We start from the raw sequence: 21882 nt of genomic DNA on the forward strand, positions 1-21882 counted from the left end.
AAAACTTTTTTTTTTTTAAAGACATTTTGATTGCCAAATCCATAACCATTAGCAGCTGTGGTTTGAACAGTTCTCTAGACCTAACAAGTTTTCAAACAAAAAGTTGAGTTGGTGGCTTTTGTTTCTACTTGTCTGTGTTGTGTTGTGCTATTTATATCTCTCCCTTCAATAGAGAATCTGATTTGTCTGAAATCTCCAAGGTCATTGATTGTTCTGTTTCTTCTGACTAAATCCATTCCTCTCCTGCGAGCTTACTGACCCTTCAGTCTTTTTTTTTTTTTTTTAAGATTTTACTTATTTATTCATGAGAGACACAGAGAGAGAGAGAGAGGCAGAGACACAGGCAGAGGGAGAAGCAGGCTCCCCATAGGGAGCCCGATGCGGGACTCGATCCCAGGACCCCAGGATCACGCCCTGGGCAGAAGGCAAGCGCCCAACTGCTAAGCCACCCAGGCGTCCCACTGACCCTTCAGTCTATTTGATCTTATGGCTTTTCTAAGAGCCAAGACCCTATCTTTAAAGAGCTATGCTGAAGCAGTTCTGCTGGGTGCCTGTATATAACTGACATCGGCAATAGAATTGAAGTCTTCCATGGGAAAGAGAGTAGTATTACTTATTCCTTCTTCTATAAGGGTATCTAAGTGATATGGATCTTCAGGAAGATTTGTAAAAATCATGTGTAGAAATCATCATTTTCTATCACTAAAGTGTTGTCTGTCGGCCTGAGAGGTGAGCAATTAGAGAATGAAGGAATAGTCAGTATTCAAATCAGGCATTAGCCTTGAAAAATGCAGAGTCCCAAAATTTTCTTTTCTCTCTTCCCTTCCCTTCTCTTCTCTTCTTCTCTTCTCTATACCCAACATGGGGCTTGAACTCATGACCCTGAGATCAAGAGTCACATTTCTGCCAACTAAGCCAGCCAGGCACCCCTGGAAATTTTCTTTTAAAAAATGTGAAAATGTCCTTTCTGTTGTACTGAGAAAACCTGCATATTTATAGATCTAAAATATGTATTCCTAAGGAATCATGAGGGCTTTGTCAGACCAACAAAGAAGGGGAACTGTGTCTACCACAACTAGCCTAACCCTAGGCAGTTCTTTAAAATCACTTAAGTGATTTTAAAGCTCACTTGAGTGAAATAGGGAATGTATTTTCAGAATTGTTGTCTAGAATATTTACTAGAATTTCTAGGTCAGAACAGATGTCTTTTTTTTTTTTTTTTAAAGATTTATTTGGGCAGCCCTGGTGGCTCAGCGGTTTAGTGCTTCCTTCATCCCAGGGCCTGATCCTGGAGACCCGGGATCGAGTCCCGCATCGGGCTCCCTGCATGGAGCCTGCTTCTCCCTCTGCCTGTGTCTCTGCCTCTCACTCTCTCGGTGTCTCTCATGAATAAATAAATAAAATCTTAAAAAAAAAAAAAAAGAAATTTGTGAATCTGTAATTCACAGCATCGCTTACTTACCCATTAGTTAAAAATCTCTATAAAAAAAAAAAAAGATTTATTTATTTATTTATTTATTTATTTATTTAGAGAGACAGGGAGAGACACAGGCAGAGGGAGAAGCGGGCTCCATGCGGGGAGCCCGACGTGGGACTTGATACCGGGCCTCCAGGATCATGCACTGGGCTGCAGGCGGCGCTAAACCGCTGCGCCACCGGGGCTGCCCAGAACAGATGTCTTTAAGTTGTTTTATAACCAAAGTGTCAAGTGCTCACTTACTAAGTTGAGGACAACCAATGTATGTTTTTTAATAATCCAGAAAGCATTATACTTTCTACTGTACTTATCCCGAACAGAGGAGGGGAATATTAACACTTGTCTATGGATTTATGTAAGTTCTTTAATGTTTAGCTTTCCATCTGAAAATGAACATAAAATTCTTAATATTTTTTTAAAGATTTAAAAAAAATTTATTTGTGAGAGACAGAGAGAGGCAGAGACATAAGCAGAGGGAGAAGTAGGCTCCCCAAGGGGAGATTTATTGATTTATTCATCAATAAATACTTGAGTGCCTACCATAAGTCAGACATTGTTTTAGACACTAAAAGAAACGAGAAGGTGAATCAGCTATGGGTTCTGTCCTCAGAATATTTGAAAGACCACTAGATAGATAAAATATGAATGTAACAAACAAATACAAGATAAAAAGCAAGATAACTGTCTTGAAAAGTAGAATGTCTCTGAGGAATTTAAAGGAGGGAAAGATTGCTTCCAGCTAGGAAGGATCCTGAAGGACTTTATTAAGAATATGGCTTTTAACGGGTGTTTGAGTGACTCAGTTGGTTGAGTATGACCCCAACACCACCCTGCTTGTGTTCTCTCTCTTTCAAATAAATAAATAAATAAACAAATAAACAAACAAATAAATAAATAAAACGTTAAAGAAAAAAAAGAATATGACTTTTGAATTAGCCTTCAAGGGTCATAATAATAAAATCTATCACTTTATGATCAGCTGTTATGTGCCAGTCCTATCATATATGTTCTAATCTTCACAGCACTCCTTTCAGGATGAGTGAATTCAAGACTCAGAGAGTTAAAGTAACTTGCGTGCTGTCAGTCAGTAACTGGTAGAATTGGGATTGCTTTTCAAGTCTTCCTATTTAATCGATAGAAATGCTTATTCTAAGGAAAGGGACAAGTGTGAGGTGTGATGTTATGGGCCTGTCCAGAGAATAATAGCAAGCCAGTTTGTTGAGAGATGAGTTATGAGTGAAGTAGAGGAAGAAAGCAAATAAGAATGGAAAAATATGTTATGGTCAGATGACAGATAGCTTTGAATAATAGGCTTCAGAAGTAAGACTTTTTTCTGTAGTCAATTGTGAAATGGAAGAAGGGTGTTTAGAGTGTGATCATGGCCTTGGTTTAGGAAAATGGATCTGGCTGTAACGTGGAAGATGGATTACAGTGAAGAGCCAGAAGGTGGGGAGACTAATGAGATGGCAGTTGTCATTTCCAGGGTCAAGATATTTTTAAAGGTCTGTTCTAGGATAATGCCTGTGAAATGAGACAAGAGGGGGACAGATGTAAGAAGTTTTATGTAGGTAGAATCAATCACTTAATGTGACACCTTCATTTCAACTGTAAGTAAACCCAGGCTTAGAGTGAAAGTGGTCTGCTTGATCTAGAAGGAATCTGCTATAAACTTGCTGTCTTCTTGCAATCTGTTCAAGGCTTCTTGATTTGTCATCTAGTCTACTGTATGCACCAGGTGGCAAATTACCTCTTTAATTTAAGATTTTATTGCTCAGGATATTATATAATCATACATTCAGCAAGTATTTACTGACCATCTGTCATGTGCCACGCGCTGTGCTAAAGACTAAGGATCCATAGTTTTAACAAGACATTCCATTTTTCTGGATTTTTTTTTTTTAAGATTTAATTTATTTATTCATGAGAGACATAGGCAGAGGGAGAAGCAGGCTAGCAGGGAGCCTGATGCAGGACCTGATCCTAGGACCCCCAGGATCACGACCTGAGCCAAAGGCTTAACTGCTGAGCCACCCAGGTGTCCCTCTTTTTGAATCTTTAAGTTTGGAAGAGACCAAGACAAGAAAACCCATACTAATTACCGTATGAAAAAGGAATGAAAAAGGAATGCACAAAAGAGAAGCCCTAACTCCTAACTCATCTTGGCTGGAGGCAGGGTGGGGAGGGTTAAGGAAGCTTCTTAAAAAAATGTGAGTCCTGAATATACCACCCCATATCATGTCTCCATACTCCTGTCCATTGGGACAGTTCCTGTTCATCCTTTAAAACAACTCAGATGTCACTCTCTCTATAGGGTCTTCCCAGACCTCAGTTCGTTTTCTCCCTGGCAGGACTATATTATTTCCTTCTCTGGGCTTTGTGTTCATATTTCTATTACTGCTCTGGCAGGTGAGTTGGACAGAAGGGAGCAGATGGTTGAAATGTTTAGGAGGTAACGTCTATATGATTTGATTGGATATGTAAAGTGAGAGAGAGAAGTCTAAGATAAATGGGTTTCTGGCTCTGGCAAATGGGTGAATGGTAGTATCATTAGTCCAGAAGAGAATTTTCTTTTAAGGTAAATAACTTTAAATGACCTGTGGTAAAGAAAACCTGTATTGTAGCAGTAAAAGAAAGATGTTCTGTAGTATGTATCACCATACAAAAATAGATTTTCTTATGATTTAAAAAGCCAAATTAATTCTAGGAGTGCCTGAATTCTAGAAGTGCTTAGTTGGTAGAGCATGCAACTCTTGATCTTGGGGTTGTGATTTGAGCCCCACATTGAGTGTAGAGTTTACCTAAAAATAAAATCTTGGGGCAGCCTGGGTGGCTCAGCAGTTTAGCACCGCCTTCAGCCCAGGGCCTGATCCCTAAGACCTGGGATCGAGTCCCACGTCAGGCTCCCAGTATGGAGCCTGCTTCTCCCTCTGCCTGTGTCTCTGCCTCTCTCTGTCTCTGTCTCTGTCTCTCTCTGTGTCTCTCATGAATAAATAAAATCTTTAAAAAATAAAATAAAATCTTAAGGGGTGACTGGATAGCTCAATTGGTTAAGTATCTGCCTTCAGCTCAGGTCATGATCCTGGGATCAAGCCCAGCATCTGCCTCCCTGCTCAGTGAGGAGCCTACTTCTCCCTCTCCTGCTCCCCCTGCTGTGCACTCTCTCTCAAATAAATAAATAAAATCTTTAAAATAATAATAAGACCTTAAGAAAAAAATTTAATTCCACACACAGTGTTATGGTTGTTACAATTTTTTATTTGGATAGTTTAAGATAGTTTAATCTGTTTCGTTCTCAAAGACAAATGTCATTTTATGAAGGGATATTGTTAATGGTAATAGCACCAGATTGATTGACAATGATATTATGTTAATTGATATCAAAGGATGCTCTGAACTCTGCCTCAGAATAATTGTTCTCAGTTGAGTCAACCAGCCGTTGGGAGATAAATTCTAAAATTGTCAGTTCCCTTAACCCAAGAGTTTTAGCATTCCTTTTTTTTTTAAGTTTGTTTGTTTGTTTATGAGAGATAGAGAGAGAAGGAGGCTCCATGCAGGGAGCCTGATGTGGGACTCCATCCCAGGACTTCAGGATTATGCTGTGGGCCGAAGGCAGGCGCCAAACCGCTGAGCCACCCAGGGATCCCCGAGTTTTAGCATTCTGAGTTATTAGTCCCAACGTAGACTTCAATGGTTAAGGACCTTACAAGGTAGTATCTTTAAGAGCAATTTTCTTCTAGTTCTCACTAGTTTAAATTGGAGTAGAAGCCTGATAGATGAAATTTAAGACCAAAAGTAACTGTCATGTGTGGGTGATTCCCATTTAAGTCTTAAAGAGTCAGGACAGAAAAGCTATGAGGTTAATTTTAGAGAAAGTATACTTGCTTCGGTTCTCTTGTGCATTGAGGTTCTAGCATAGGATTTCCAAGGGCACAGAAAGCCACAGTGGAAACTTACCTGTGAGTGGGATGGGACCAGGAAACTAATGCTATGTGGCTTCAACTAGGTCCTTTTCCACAAATGACTCTAAGACCTTTAAGCTGGGGGATCCCTGGGTGGCTCAGCGGTTTGGCACCTCCTTTGGCCCAGGGCGCGATCCTGGAGTCCCGGGATCGAGTCCCACATCGGGCTCCTGGAATGGAGCCTGCTTCTCCCTCTGCCTGTGTCTCTGCCTCTCTTTCTCTCTCTGTGTCTATCATGAATAAATAAAATAAAATCTTAAAAAAAATAAAAGACCTTTAAGCTGCATATCATTCATCCCTTATTCTTTTCACCTGGAGAAAATATAAACTCTAGCATTGAGCTATAAATCCCCTGTCTTTGATACTGGGTACATGATTTTTTTTTTTAAAGATTTTTATTTATTTATTCATGAAAGACACAGAGAGAGGCAGAGACACAGGCAGAGGGAAAAGCAGGCTCCCAGCAAGGAGCCTGATGCGGAACTCGATCCCAGAACCCCAGGATCACGCCCTGAGCCAAAGGCAAACGCCCAACCACTGAGCCACCCAGGCGTCCCCTGGGTACATGATTTGAATTGGGTACTAGTATATGAGAGTTCAGCGATCCCTCTTTGGGCCGGCTAGCATGATCTTTACCTAACTCTTCACACATAATAGTAGTCATGTTGTCAAAGCATCACAATCAGTATATTAGTCTGATGTGAGAAAACTTTTATCCTTTAGCAGCATAGGACTTGAGGTACTAGTTGTGTGTCTTGTGAAACCTTGAATTGCTTTGAGGGAAAATGTAAACCAGAACTATTAGAGAACACAGTTGTTTTCTGGATATGCTTCTTTGGATCTGTGTGCTTGTGTCCTTTTTATCAGACTCATTTCCTTCTCTTTTTCTGAGTATTGTCATCTCAATATTCTTGGAATTGGTTTTCAGCTAACTAGATTTCAGAGCCTAATTTCATGTCCTATCTAGTTCCTCAAAGTTCAAACCAAGAAAACCTACAGCAAATATATGCTCTTTGTCAATGAGTTCCTTCTTAACTGTTTGCTTTAGCTGTTAGTCCTCTAGAGAGAGATCTAAGACTTATAGGTCATCTGGGGATTTGTTGTGAAGAGTGACATCGTTTAGGAGTTACTCATCCTTTCAGGACAAGGACTAAATAAATGGAGGCTTGCAGAGTTGGTGAAAAATGGGCACATGGCTCTGAATTAGTAGTGACTGCTAAAAAAAACTAGTAAACTCTTTCCCCTTATGGAAATTGTAAAAGAAATGTTTTCTAGATGTCTGGTGAACAATTTCCCTCTGGAGAAGAGAAGAAAATGGCTGTTTAGTAGTTAATTACCTGTTATGTTAGACAGCTATGAAACTTATGAGCCATGAAACCCAACTGCCCCTCCTCCCCCCAGCAGGCTGGAAACCAGGTGACAGGAGTCATGTTTTCATAGGCAAGAACAGCAGCAACTTCCTGAGGAATCTGTTGCTGAATTTGAATTGTTGCTTTGATTGCTTGGTTTTATCATCTACATTCCCTAACCTGTTGTGCTTAGTGATGCTTCCTCTAGCATCCTCTCTAAATTGGTTATGATATTCAGTTTATTTACATTGTTTACAAATATGAACCTCCTTTCTCTTAATTTACTTTTCTTTTTTTGCGTTTTTTAAATTTTTTGCTTCTTTTAAAAAAAAAAAAGATTTTACTTATTCATTCATGAAACATACATAGAGAGAGAGGCAGAGACACAGGCAGCGGGAGAAGCAGGCTCCATACTAGGAGCCCAATGTGGGACTCGATCCTGGGACTCCAGGATCACGCCCTGGGCTGAAGGCAGATGCTCAACTGCTGAGCCATCCAAGCGCCCCCCTTTTCTTTTCTTTTTTTTTTTTTTAAATGTAAGCTCTGCCCCCATATTGGAGCTTGAATTCACAACTCTGACATCAAGAGTTACATACTCTACCAACTGAGCTACCCAGGTGCCCGTAATTTAATTTTCTCTCCATCAGCTACATTTTAGTCTTTTGACTTTCAGACCAAAAATCTCTTTCTTGTAAGTCACTGACTTGTTGGTGTTTAATGTGGTCCATGTTGCCCAGGACTCAGTTGCAGAGATTGTACTTTTCTGGAGATACTGAGGCTCTGCCAAACTGACTTTGTGTTAGTGCATTCTACTCCTCCCAATGCATAGGCCTTACTTTTCTTTTTTTTTTTTTTTTTTTTTTTAATTTTTATTGATTTATGATAGTCACAGAGAGAGAAAGAGAGAGGCAGAGACACAGGCAGACGGAGAAGCAGGCTCCATGCACCGGGAGCCTGACGTGGGATTCGATCCCGGGTCTCCAGGATCGCGCCCTGGGCCAAAGGCAGGCGCCAAACCGCTGCGCCACCCAGGGATCCCGGCCTTACTTTTCTTTATTCTTTGCAGGCTTCTTTGTTCTTCAGCTCTGTGTCTTGTAAGTTTCTGAAGTTCAGTAATAAAACTTGGAAAAAGGGATATTCACATAAAACTTGGATTTAGATCAAGTTGGGAAAGTTGATTTTAATGTTTATCATCATTGTGAGGCATGAATGGGTCCATCCCAGGAACCTCTTGTTCTATGATTTCATTTGTCCATCATTTTCCCCATTACTTGACATTTGCTTATTCTGTTAATGTCAGTGTAGTTAATATTAAACATAGGGCCTAATTGGCCCACTTACCAAGACACAGAAGTTCTAATTTAGCTTGAAAGATAACAGATTACAGAGTAGCACCTGCTTTTACCCAGAGTTACAGTCCTAAGAGTCTGTAGTTCCCAGCATGTGCGTGTTTAACATGATTAAAATAACCTTAACAGATGAGTTGATAAATTGTCCTTTCATTCAGCAAATATTTGATTGCCTACTGTGTGCTAGGCATGATTCAAGGTGCTGAGGAGTAAACAAAATAGACAAAAATCCTTGCTTCATGGAGCTTTCATCCTAATAAAGGGAAGCCAAATTTAAAAACTTAGGGGTACCTGGCTGGCTCAGTTGGTAGGGCAAATAACTTTTTTTTTTTTTAAGATTTTATTTATTTATTTGAGAACGAGCGAGCACGCACAAGCAGGGGGAGGACCAGAAAGAGAGGGAGGGGAAAGAATCTCAAGCAGACTCTTCCATGGGCGTGGGCTCAATCTTAGGACCCTGAAATCATGACCTAAGCCAAAACCAAGAGTCAGATGCTTAACCAACTGAGCCACTCAGGTGCCTGGAGCATGCAACTATTGATCTCCAGATTGTGAGTTTGAGCCCACATTGGGTGTAGACATTACTTAAAAATAAAATATTTTAAACATTTAAATAAGTAAATTAATTATATTGCATTAGGTTATGGTAAGTACTGTAGAAAAAAAAAAAGAGGGGTTGAGAGTACCAAGTTTGTGAGGCGATTGGTGCTCTGATTTTATTTATTATTTTTAAAGATTTTATTTATTTATTCGTGAGAGAGACAGAGAGAGAGAGAGAGGCAGAGACACAGGCAGAGGGAGAAGCAGGCTCCATGCAGGGAGCCAGACTTGGGACCCGATCCCAGGTCTCCAGGATCATGCCCTGGGCTGAAGGCGGTGCTAAACCACTGAGCCACCCGGCTTCCCAGTGCTCTGATTTTAAATAGAATAATTAAATTAGGTAAGACTTACTGCTAAGTTGACATTTAAACACAGTTCTGAAGAAAGAGAAAAGCCATGTGGATATCTGGGAGTGAGGAGGTGGGAATATTCCAGGAAGAGGGAATAGGCAAGTGCAGAAACTCTGAGGCAGGAACAACCAGGAAGCCAATGTAGCTGGAGTAGAGTGGAAGTGGAGATAAAAGTAGTAGGAAGACGTGTCAGAGAGGAAATGGGCGGGGGGGGGGGGGGGGGGGGGGGCAGACTGTCCAGGGACCTGAAGGTCATAGTGAGGACTTAGGCTTTTATTCTGAATGAGATAAAAAGCCACTGGAGAGTTTTAAGTAGAGGAGTGACATGAACTGATATATTTTTTTAAATAGTTCTGGCTGCCCTGTTAAAAATAGAAAAGAGAGAGGTTAAGGGCAGAAACAGAGAGACCAATTAGGAGATTACTGTGGTAATCCAGGGAAACATTATGATGGCTTGGACCAGGGAAGTAGCTGTGGAGGTCTTAGGAAGTGGTGAGATATTGAATATCCTTTGAAGGTAGAGTTAACAGTATTTCTCAGTGGGTTGGTTGTGGGGGTTTTGGCCTGAACAACTGGAAGGATGGAATAGCGAGTAGGCTGGCTCTCTATCTATTCATTCATTGATTATTCATTTTAAAGGTGAGTATGGATAAGAGAGGGGCAGGTTTGAAAATGAATTCAGGATCTCTATTTTTAAAATTTTTATTTGTATTGTGATAAAATATACGTAACATGAAACTTACTATTTTAACTATTTTTAAGTGTACAATTCAGTGGCATTAAGTACATTTACAATGTTGCATAACCATCACCACTATCCATTTCCAGAACTTTTTCATCATCTCAAACAGAAACTCTGTACCCATTAAATAACTCCTTCTCGGGCAGCCCTGGTGGCCCAGCGGTTTAGGGCTGCCTACAGCCCAGGGTGTGATCCTGGAGACCCAGGATCGAGTTCCACGTTGGGCTTCCTGCATGGAGCCTGCTTCTCCCTCTGCCTGTGTCTCTGCCTCTCTTTCTCTCTGTGAGTCTGTCGTGAATAAATAAATAAAATATAAATAAATAAATAAATAAATAAATAAATAAATAAATAAATAAATAACTAACTCTTCTCCCTCCTTCTCCCTGCCCCTAGTAACCTCTATTTTCTGTCTCATAAATTTGCTTATTCTAAGTATGTCATATAGGTAGCATCATGCAATATTTGTCCTTTTGTGTATGGTTTATGTCACTAAGTATGTTGTAGCATGTATCAGAATTTCATTCCTTTTTAAGATTGAATAATACTCCACTGTATGTATATACCATATTTGTTCATCCATCTATTGATGAATGAAACATAGTTTCATTTATGAATGATGGTGCTACATTGGTTTTTAGTTCTTTTTTTTTTTTTTAAGATTTTATTTATTTATTCATGAGAGACAGAGAGGCCGAGAGAGAGAGTCAGAGAGACACAAGCAGAAGGAGAAGCAGGCTCCAGGCAAGGAGCCTGACATGGGACTTGATTCCTGGTCTCCAGGATCATGCCCTGAGCTGAAGGCGGCACTAAACGGCTGAGCCACCTGGGCTGCCCCCTGCTTTTAGTTCTTTCAGAGATATACCTAGGAGTAGAATTGCTAGACCTTATGGTAATTTTGTAATTCTTTGAAATAACAAAAACTAAACTGTTTTCCACAGCAGCTGCACCATTTTACATCCCCACCAGCAATGCATGAGGGTTCTAACTTCACATCCTTACCAACATTTGTTATTTTCCATGTCTTTTTGTTTTGCTTTTTGTTTTATTGTAATCATCCCATGAGCATGAACTAGTACCTCATTGTGGTTTAGATTTGCATTTCCAGGACCTCATTTTTTCCCCAGTTTTACTGAGATGTAGTTGGCATGTAACATTACATTAGTTCAGGGTGTACAAGGGAATGATTTGTTATATAATATGTTGCAAAATGATTACCACAATAAATTTAGTTAACATCCATCACCTCTCATAGTCACAAATTCAGGGCCTTATTTTTTAACTCTGAGACTGAAGGTTGTAAAGGTAGAGAGAGAAGGGGTTTGAGGCCTGACCCCTGAAGCACTCGCAACATTTAAAGGATGGGGTGATGAGCAGTTGGTAAAAAGCAAAACCAAGAAGAGAAAGATATCCTGGAAGCCAAGTGAGGAATGTGTTCAAGAATGAAAGAGATGAATTCTTTCAGTTTCTACAAATAGATCAATTAGGATGAGGACTGAGCATTGACCATTTGATATAACAACATGGAAGTGAATGATGATGACCTCTAGTTGACCAAGAATAATTTTGGTGGAGTGATGGGAGTGAAAGCCCATTTATAGTGAATTCAAGAAATAGAGGAATTTGAAGTAGGGAGCATACATAATCTCTTAGTGAATTTTGTTATGAAGACAATCAGAAATGGGGCAGTAGCTTGAGGGATGTGGGATCTGGAGAGATTTTGTTTTATGGCAGACATTACAGAAAGTGTGTTTAATGGGACTGATTCAATAGAGAAGGAACATTTATTGATGCAGAATAAAGACAAGAGAATGACTGAAATGGCTTGCAGTTCTGAAAAAGCAGAACGATGTGCTCCTAGCAGCACTGTCCTGTGCCTCAAAACTCTAAGACACAGAGGGGAGAGAGTAGGAAAACTGAAGAGGTGTGAATTGTGACTGCTGCTCTTGTGGCCTCTGTAGAATTCAGTTGAAAGATCTTGATGGCAGCCTCTGGTTTTATTCATAATAAGGCACCTCAACAGTAACAGCTGGAACCTGCTTTTCTTTGAGTTCTAAAGATCTAGGGGATAAGGAAAGAAGATTTTCCTTCTTATCTTTAGTCTTTTTTTTCTACTGTGAACATTTTGACCTTGCCTCTGAATATAATTGTGTCTGATACTTGATCTTAAGCTATGTTATATCAAAGTACATGCCACACCTGTCCCACACTGAAAGAAAGCCATGCTATGTGGGCAGAACCAAAAGGTGCTAAAAATCCCTTCTGTTTTCTCCACAGCATTACTTACCCCCTAGGACAGAGTGGTCAAGTGGTCAGTGAGAAAGTTTTAACTATTTATGTTTCCACTAGTTACAGGGAAATTTTAATTTTCTTATTTTACTGAAACCTCCATTTCTACTTTCGAGCCTTAGGTCTTTAGAGGGCATATCTTAGCAGATGAATAAGAGTGGAAAATAAGTTTATACCTGTGATGGTAGCTACTAGGAGAAAGGCTCCTTTAGTAAAGAAGTCTGACCCACAGTCATAGTCAACCTATGAGTCATATTTGTCAAACATGCTAAATACAAGACATAAAAGGTAGGAAATAATGAAATAACAAATCAGTTGGGCATTGCTAGAGAGCACTGTCTGCCAACCCTTTGTGCCTGAAATTGTGATTGTGTGGCTAGCCTAGTCTTACTCTAGGTTCTGTGTCTGTCTTTGCAGAAGGAATACAAGTCCTAAGTATTCACACAGATTTGTGATGAAAGATCCAAAGGAGGCTTCTAAATAAATTTAAGAATTGCTCTACCAGTTACCTTTTCACCCTAAGTAAGTCTGGAATGCATCCAGCAAAACAGCGTTTGCATGTTCATACCTTTCAGAATGAATCATCTTCCTTCCTTTTAGTGAAAGAAGGGCTGTGTTGACTATTTCTGGCAGAATTTCCACAAATGTGCTATTTTTCTTAAACCTTCCAGTGTTTTACTCAAGTTAACCTGGGGGAGGGGTGCCCGATGTTCCCAAAGGAGACCTCTGAATCTCCCAACTCTCAGTCATTTATGCTAAAAGAGCACTCAGTTCTGATTCCTCTGGGAAAATATCAGGTATCCTTTTTTAAAAAAGTTCCCATTATAGGAAGTCAGAAATGGCAGGTAGTAGACTGCACAAGACTGCTGTGCTAAGGCCTGGGGAAAGGTGAAGGTTTGTTCTGGCTCATTGAGCATAATCCTCTCGACCTGACTGAAATGGAGAGTGCTATCATCAGAATGTTGAGGTGAAATCTGGGACATCCTTTGATCTCCCTGAAATTCAATATTTGTCCCAACTAGTCTGAACTTGTTATTTTTATATTTCGCAGTATCCAGACATGAGTCAAGAATCTGATTCTCCATTTGTTTTCATCTGCACAAATCCCCAGGAAATGATTGTGAAGTTTCCTATTAAAGGAAATCCAAAAATCTGTAAGTCACAAGCTTTGATGGTCTAATTTTCTTTTCTTTTTTTTTTTGTCTCGTGTCTCACCTGTTTAACTTTTTAAAAAATCTTCTCTTTTTACCTTGTTCTATGGCATCTCAAGCTTTGGAGGATTAATATAATTATATTTATTGATGATAACTTTAATATTAACTACAGTATAGCCTTCCAAAGTGTACCTTGATCCACAATTATGGGCATGCTGTTGAATCACTCTAAACTTCCATTTCTGACTCCATTACATTTGAGAGAGAGAAGGACACCTGGGTGGCTCAGTGGTTGAGTGTCTGCCTTCAGCTCAGGTCGTGATCTCAGGGTCCGGAATCAAGACCCACATCCAGCTCCCTTCGAGGAGCCTGCTTCTCTCTGCCTATGTCTCTGCCTCTTTCTCTGTGTGTCTCATGAATAAATAAATAAAATCTTAAAAAAACATATTTTAAGAGAGAGAGAGAACATGCACAGGCACGAGCAGGGGGGAGGGGCAGAGAGAGAAGGAGAGAGAATCCCAAGCTGACTCCCTGCTGAGCACAGCACCCAAAGTGGGGCTCGGTGTCATGACCTGAGATCATGACCTGAGCTAAAACCAAGAGTTGGATGCTTAGCGAACTGAGCCATCCAGGTGCCTGCAGACCCTATTACATTTAAAATCCTTCTTTGTAAGTCATAAGAGTCTGCTTTGCTCCTTTGCACTGTTCATTCAAGGAAGTAGTAAGTGAATGCCAATGGCAATAATGATATTTATGCATTGTTCCTCAGTATTCAAAGAATAAGATTTAAGTTTGTGTCTATTTTTGAGTGTTTGGAGGCTCCACTTCCTGCTTTTCCTGTGCTTACTCTAGCCCTCTTGTTCTTCATTCTCTTTTTGAAACCTCTTGATGATTTATCTGTCTGTAACTTTTGCTTTATATATTTTTGATGATAGACCCTCTGCATATTCACTTCTTAATCACTTTATAGACTCTATTTTATCAACTTCCAACTCTTCTTCAACTCCCAGCTTCTCTTTCTCTGTGAAGTCCTACCGCAACCTCTTCTATTTGTTTTTTTTTTTTTTAGTTTGTTTGTTTATTTGTTTATTTTCATTCATTCATTCATAGACACAGACAGAGAGGGAGACAAAGACACAGGCAGAGGGAGAAGCAGGCTCCATGCATGGAGCCTGACGTGGGTCTCGATCCTGGGTCTCCAGGATCACACCCTAGTCTGAAGGCGGCGCTAAACCACTGGGCCACCAGGGCTGCCCCAACCTCTTCTATTTCAAAGCAATCTTGAGAAACACAAAGTGGTGTCCTTTCTGTCTAGCTTTCTTTAAAAACAACCTCAACAAACCTTCCATTTGCTCATGTCGGTTACTATTTTGTGCCTTGATGACACAGCTTTCTCGTGTGACTGGATGATTTGGGGGCATGCGTTGTCTTCAGTTGTATACTACTCTACCTCACTCCGTATCTTGAGGACCAACTAGCCATTTGATAAATGTGTTCTGTAGAGAAGTCCTTCTCTTTTCCTTTCTTTCTCTTTTTTTTTTTTTTTTTAAGATTTTGTTTGTTTATTATTTGAGAGAACGAGAGAGTGTAGGAGTTGGGGCAAGGGCAGAGGAACAAGCAGACTCCCCGCTGAGTAGGGAGCCCTATAACTCTTGACTGGATCCTAGGACCCTGAGACCACTACCTGAGCTGAAGTTAGACACTTAACCAATTGAGCCATCCAGGTGCCCTCTTAGAGAAGTACTTTTCACACTGTACTGCAAATAAAAATCACCTAGAGAGCTGTTAAAACACAGATTCCTGGGCCATCTCAGAAGTGTTACTGATGCTATTGCTCAGCTGACTACAGTTTGAGTAATACTGCTTTTGATCACAAAATAAGAGTCGAATATTCAACCAAGTGAGCCACCTAGGCACTCTTCCACTATTTAGGATTTAAATCTCTCTTTTTGGGGATCCCTGGATGGCTCAGCAGTTTAGCACCACCTTCAGCCCAGGGCATGATCCTAGAGACCCGGGATTGAGTCCCATGTCAGCCTCCCTGCTTCTCCCTCTGCCTTTGTCTCTGCCTCTCTATGTCTCTCATGAATAAATAAATAAAAATAAAATCTTTTTAAAAAAATCTCTCTTTTCTTCTCTCTCTTTTTTGGTTGTGGGACTCGATCCCTCTCTGTTCCATGATCACCTTACTTTAGGTACTGATAGTAGCACTGGAGGCAGCAGGGAATGATTTTAGGTTTTCTCTCCCATACCCAGTGCTACTTGACATTTAGTCACCATAAATTTTTCTTAGCTTCCTCCCCTATCTTGGTTTTTATCTGCTCCTTAAGCTCCTGTGAGAAAATGTACTGTGTAAACAAAGTTTAGATATTTCTCTGAAATGTTTTACTCCAGTACTTTCTCTACCCAGAGATCTACCTTCAGTACATATGTGGCCTCTGTTTTTCTTGATAAGGTTTAATGAAGTAGGAGTGCGGGGAGTGATGCTCTTAGGAGAGAGCTTTAGTAAAAAAAAACAAAAAACAAACAAAACAGGAGAGAGCTTTAGTAACCTCCTGTCTTCCTCATTGTTTTTGTTCTTAAAAAACTTTAAAAAGCCATAATGGGCTTTATGCTTATTTCAGGGATAGCAGAACTAGAGAGAAATTGTGGGACTGTAGCTTCTTCCATAGTGGGCCAAAGTGAAACATTGGTCAGAAATAATAGCAAAGTTTAAAGAATAAAAGGAAAGGATGGATTGACCAATCCCTATGTGTCTTAGAAAAAAAATATATTGTTTAAAGTAGGCTCTGTGCCCAACATGGGGCCTGAACTCATGACCCTGAGATCAAGAGCCACATGCTCTACAGAGTGAGCCAGCCAGGCTCCCCAGAAAAAAAAAAAAAAAAAAAAAAAAACAAAACAAAACTATTGAGAGGCACCATCCTACCTGAAGATTTAGTTTGGTGTGAAGTTTCTTTTTTTTTTTTTTTTTTAAGATTTATTTATTTATGATAGACCTAGAGAGAGAGAGGCAGAGACACAGGAGGAGGGAGAAGCAGGCTCCATGCCGGGAGCCTGACGCGCAGGACTCCAGGACCGCACCCTGGGCCAAAGGCAGGCGCTAAACCGCTGAGCCACCCAGGGATCCCTGGTGTGAAGTTTCTATTCCCTGTAACTCTTCATTCCTTCATCCTTCATTCTTCTATACCATCTCTAAAAATCTTACACTCGGGTGTTATATGCAACTGATGAATCAGTAAATTCTACTCCTGAAGCTAAGAATACACTATATGTTAACCGAATTTAAGCAAAAAATAAAAGTAAAAATAAAAATCTTATACTCTGCCAGAACTTCCTTACCGTAGGCCAGAGCTTACAGCTGGAAAAAGTCTTTGCTCCCACTGCCACAGGCAAAAATACGTACTTAGCTCTTAGTTTTTTTGTTTTTTGTTTTAGATTGTATTTATTCATGAGACAGAGAGAGAAAGGAGAGACACAGGCAGAGGGAGAAGCAGGCTCCCCACAGGAAGCCTGATGTGGGACTTGATCACCCGACCAGGATTATGCCCTGAGCCTAAGGCAGATGCCCAACCGCTGAGCCACCCAGGCATCCCTTAGCTCTTAATTTGAAATGCTTCACATTTTCTTCTAGATATATCATTACACTAAGTGGTTAAGGTCCATAGTATTAATATATTCTATTTCAATTACAGCCCTATGACTTACATGCTTTTATTCTTGTTTTTTGTTTTGTGGGATGGCCTAGGAATCTTCTATAAATCAGTTCTATGAGATATATTCCAAGTTCTAAACTCTCACTTGCAAATAAGCTTTTAGAAATTTATCTGTTGTACCACATGTATATATGTGTATATATATATATATATATATATATATATATATATGCCTTGAAGTTATATATATTTTTTAATTTTTTGAGTATAGTTGAAACACTGTTACATTAGTTTCAGGTGTACAATGTGGTGATTCAACATCCCTATATGTTATGCGGTGCTCACCACAGCACAACCAGTAACTACCACCTGTTATCATACAATATGATGACAATACCATTAACTATATTTTCTGTGCTGTACCCTTTCATCCCGTTCCCTATTCATTTCATAATTGGAAGTAAAGGGATGTATTTTAATTTGTGCTTTTGGACACATAAACTTGAGCTTGCTTAACCTGGGGATAATTATGTTTTCTTAAAATTGAAATAATTCAGAAAGGAGCATTGTGCAATATGATATCACTTGGCTGTGTGTCTGCTCAAATTAGGAAATGCAAAAAAGTATAGTAGAATATCTAGGTTAAATGCTCAAAGAGATAAAGGAAATCGTTTTACTTTAAATTGAACTACATGCTCTATAAACTCATGCAAATACTGCCTTACATGTTATGCAAAGCATGTGAAAATCCGTATGAGAGTTAGATCGATTGATTCCAAATACTTTTTCCCCTTTTAACTTCTTGTCCATCTGCTGCACATGCATTTGATTTTCTTTTAGGTACCTGATTGAGGATGTGGTTAACACTGAAATGCTGCAGGTACTAAATATAAAAATATTGGGGAAATATCAAAACTTTAAGAGAGTATACTGTATGTTACTGTAGTTAACTGCCCAGATCCCAAGTCTTCAAAGACAAGGCTGAACTAGAACTCAGAGTTCAGAGTTCCTGCAGTCTGAGGGCAACTGTGATGACTGCTTCTTCATGCTGCAAGAAGCCCCAGTCCCTTTCGTTCATGGCCTGTAGCTGACCCAAGAATTTCTACTATTGGCAGTCACTGTGGTAGGTGTTAGGGATGCAAAGAAGTCCTTACTTAAAATGAGCTCTCAGATTGCTGGCACATGTATGGTTTTCTTAGGTAGTCTAGGGGATGAAAGAATTTCTGAATCCCAGGGAATGCTCTGGAAGTCCTTTCTTCCTCTATATCTCTTTCCTACTATTAGTTTTAAATTTTATGACATCATCTCTGCAGCCAGGGATTAGTTTGCCTACCCATTGAGTGCTTTGCTCCTATGGGTTGATCTTGCTTGAGCTGGTCTCACTGAGGGCTTTCATAATCAGACTGGAGTTTTCCGTAGATTGTACTTGGAATGTTCTTTTTTTTTTTTTTTTATAAATTTTTATTTATTTATTTATGATAGTCACACAGAGAGAGAGAGAGAGGCAGAGACACAGGCAGAGGGAGAAGCAGGCTCCATGCACCGGGAGCCCGACGTGGGATTCGATCCTGGGTCTCCAGGATCGCGCCCTGGGCCAAAGGCAGGCGCTAAACCGCTGCGCCACCCAGGGATCCCTGTACTTGGAATGTTCTTAAACAGTAAAGTTTTGAGAGTGTCAAGAAGATAATGTCTCTTTTTTTATATGAGGAATCTGAAATACATGTAGTTAAAAGACTTGCCCAGTGTTGTAAACTGAGATCATAAGAAACACAGTTCTGAAGCCTCAGTATAAATATGACCACCCTTACTTTTTCAGAAAACTGAGTTTATGAAGCACTTTAACATAATAGTATTTCAATGAGTTATTGGATTAAATGACTTAGTGTTTATATAGAAAACTCAGCACAGTGCTTGGTGTTTAGAAAGCACTTAATGTTAGTTGTAATTCTCTCAACTTTGCAAGTTAGTAGGAATTTTTTCTTTCTTTTTTCAGTTGAGTAAATAGGTTTATAGAAGTTGTTTTGGTCACATCTTTCTATCTCTGGTTTTCCTGCTTTTTTCACTTTATCAGATTGACTCGGAAACAAATTATTCCAATCACATTTCATTTTTAGGGCACAGTCTCATAGAGCTGGAAGGAGCCTTCTGTACTATGTAGTCCAATTTTCTCTTAGCATGGAAAAGGCTGAGGACAAGAGTGACTAGGTAACTTCCTCACGTACGGCTAGGTAGTCTCAAACTACAGCTAGGACCTCAGTCTTCTAACTTACTCAATGTAGAGAACTAGAAGTCTAGAGTCCTAGGTGGAATTCTGAATTCTGTCCTAGCTTGCCCTAAAAAGTTGAATGAGATGCAGTACTTCTTTATACCTCTGGGTACCACCATCTTTACAATAGATACTCTTATGTTTATCTGATATCTGCCAATTTTTGTTACTTAGTCCCTATGATTCAAAGGTTTTGAAATTTGTAATGTCTGCTTTCTTTAATTCATTTGATGAAAACATTTATTGAGCACCTACCATTTGGCGCTCACTATGGTAGTGTTAGAGATACAAAGGCAAACATGCCTTGTAATAGGGCTTTTTGCCAGATTGCTGGCACATGTTCGGATTTCCAGCTGGGCAGCCTGGGGGATGAAAGACTCCTAAATCCCTGGGAATACTCTGTACTCTAAAGCCCAAATTAAAATCAACAGCATTGTGACTATTGTGGACAGTGTTCAGGGCATTGCTTAGTGATGATTTCTGAGGAAGCCCAGAAAATAAGTAATGTCATTCCAGAGACAGGTATACCACTAAAGAGATGAGAAGGAAAAAGAAAACAAAATTTAAGAAAACAGGGAAAAACTTGTTAGGTTGAGGTTATTTTTCTCACAATCTTTTGCAGTAGTCAAGACAAATCAAGTATTCTTATTTTAGTTGGACAAAAGAGGGTATTGAAGTCTAGAGTGACTAAATGACTTGCCCCGGGTTTTACAGCTAATTAATAACAGACAATGGTGGACTAGCACCTGGATCTCCTGACTTCTAGTCCACTGCTCCTCTTTCTTATATACCTGATTGCTGTAACAAATGAAAAAACATATGGGGGGCAGTTATGGGTGTGGGCTATAGTACACATGGCTGTCCTTGAAGTGAGGTTCCTTGTTTATTCATCTTTTTTGTTTTTTATGCAGAGACTAAACTGACCTGTTTTTGTTTCAGTTCAGTGTCAGTATCACTATTGACTTAACTGAGACTTTTTGTGGTGGAAAGCAATGTGCAAGACAGACAGGAACTTTGTTAAGATTGTCTTCATGAGATGGATAGTTCCTAAGGCTGCTACCACTGAAGCAAATTCTGTCCTGGTAGATTTGAGGAGTCAGAGGTCAGGGACCACATCAGCGAAGTACCTCTCATTAGGGTCACCTGGGACAGGAAGGTTGCTTGTTTTCTAACTTTAACACTTAGAAGAGTCATACAGCCTATGACCTTTGCCCTTCTTAGCTGGTGATAGGGGCCCTTTGTCAGTAAAGCATTCATGTGGATTCTACTCCACTGCTGCAGGTCACTCCCCCTATTAAGTCTGAGGCAGCAAAGGGGTGAACTGAACTGCTTTTCTCACTGTGAGGGAGGTTCATGCATTATGCTCAGCCAGTTAACAGGTCAGAGGAATGAGTTTCCCACTGTGTGAAATGCTTTCCTTTATTATATGTGTGTATTCTTTAAAAACTTGCCTTAGCATCAGACATCCTGAAAAATGTGGTGTTCCCTTTGCAGTAGCTACAAAATTTAGAAATATTAACTATTTAGATTCTTTCAGCAAATACTCATTAAGTGTATGTGTGCGTGTGCCTAAGTTTGTGTGTCCTCTAAACAGTGTTCCCACTGCTTCCTCATTCTTACAGAATGAAACTCTGAAGTTTGAAAGTATCTGAGTCCTGAAGCAAGATAATTGAATGTGACAGGAACACAGTAACCAGAAGACCTGGGAGGCCATGAAAGATTTGCATTGCAAATATAAAAAATAAATAATGAGGCTTCTTTTTCTCCCTTACAGGGAAACTGGATTCCAAGATCCATCAAGGAGCAAAGAAGGGGTTAATGAAGCAGAATAAAGCTGTCTGACCCAGGAAAAAAGGAACTATACAGCATAGTGGAGTTTTGTGTACTAAAATTGCTATCCGCTGATCCTTTGGAATTGAAGCATTAGAAATCTAAAGGCTTGGCATCAGGCTTGATTCTCTCAGAATTTAAACTCTTACATAAATTTGTATATTTTTCTTAAAGAATGGGATTCTTTATGTAGTAGGTCAAAATCTTTGAATACATTATTTATAAAATGCTATTTTAAAAATTCTAGGTCTTTGACATTTCTCTCAGAATGGTATCAGAAGAGAAAGGACAAGTTGGAAATTACTTTCCTCTCTGAGGCTTGGATTTGAGGTTAGGAAAATTCTTAACACAGGTTAACAATTTTTTTTGAGAGACCTCTTGAATTTTAAAGTTTCTTTTCAAAGTAATAGCCTGATTGGAGTATTAGGATGTTTGAGGAATCCTATATTTAAGACAAACTTGTAATGCGGCAGAAAGGAGTGGTTTTGTTTTTGTTCTGTTTTGTGTTTTGCAGAAAGGAGTTTTAACAAGTTTTTTGCTCTCGTCCAGCATCTCTTGAAGTGAACAGTCTTCAAAAAGCTGAATAACCATTGGCAGATTATTTATTTATTTATTTTAAAGAGATAACCTGAAGAGGTGCTGCCACTTTGTTCCTTAGTAGGACATTAGAGGGTTAGACTGGGAGGAGATAGAGCAGAATGAAACTGCCCTATTTATTGTTTTGGATATTGCAAAAGCATCACTTGGATGGGGCAATTAGAAACACACTAAAAAATAAAGTCCCTTCAGTAAATGCATTCAAATACTCTCAAATACTGAAACCCAGCCCTTTAAACCATCCACACCTCAGGAGCTATGAGGTTT

At 39.6% G+C, this 21882-nt stretch overlaps 1 protein-coding gene across 3 annotated transcripts in view; it reads left to right on the forward strand.

Annotated features, from left to right (window-relative positions):
* TRIP4 (thyroid hormone receptor interactor 4) overlaps positions 1 to 21259 on the forward strand; it is a 58368-nt gene extending 37109 nt beyond the window's left edge. For 2 of the 3 annotated variants that reach the window (XM_026005555.2, XM_026005633.2), the window contains exons 12-13: positions 13164 to 13266; positions 20963 to 21259. In XM_026005555.2, the coding sequence (XP_025861340.1) occupies positions 13164 to 13266; positions 20963 to 21030 (171 nt within the window). In that variant the 3' untranslated portion in view covers positions 21031 to 21259. Of the gene's footprint in view, positions 1 to 12529; positions 12635 to 13163; positions 13267 to 20962 lie in introns of all 3 variants that reach the window. The other variant, XR_011997422.1, reaches the window with a different exon arrangement.
* Positions 21260 to 21882: the final 623 nt, after the last annotated feature.

This window comes from Vulpes vulpes, chromosome 15, assembly GCF_048418805.1.
Source record: "Vulpes vulpes isolate BD-2025 chromosome 15, VulVul3, whole genome shotgun sequence".
Taxonomy (NCBI): domain Eukaryota; kingdom Metazoa; phylum Chordata; class Mammalia; order Carnivora; family Canidae; genus Vulpes; species Vulpes vulpes.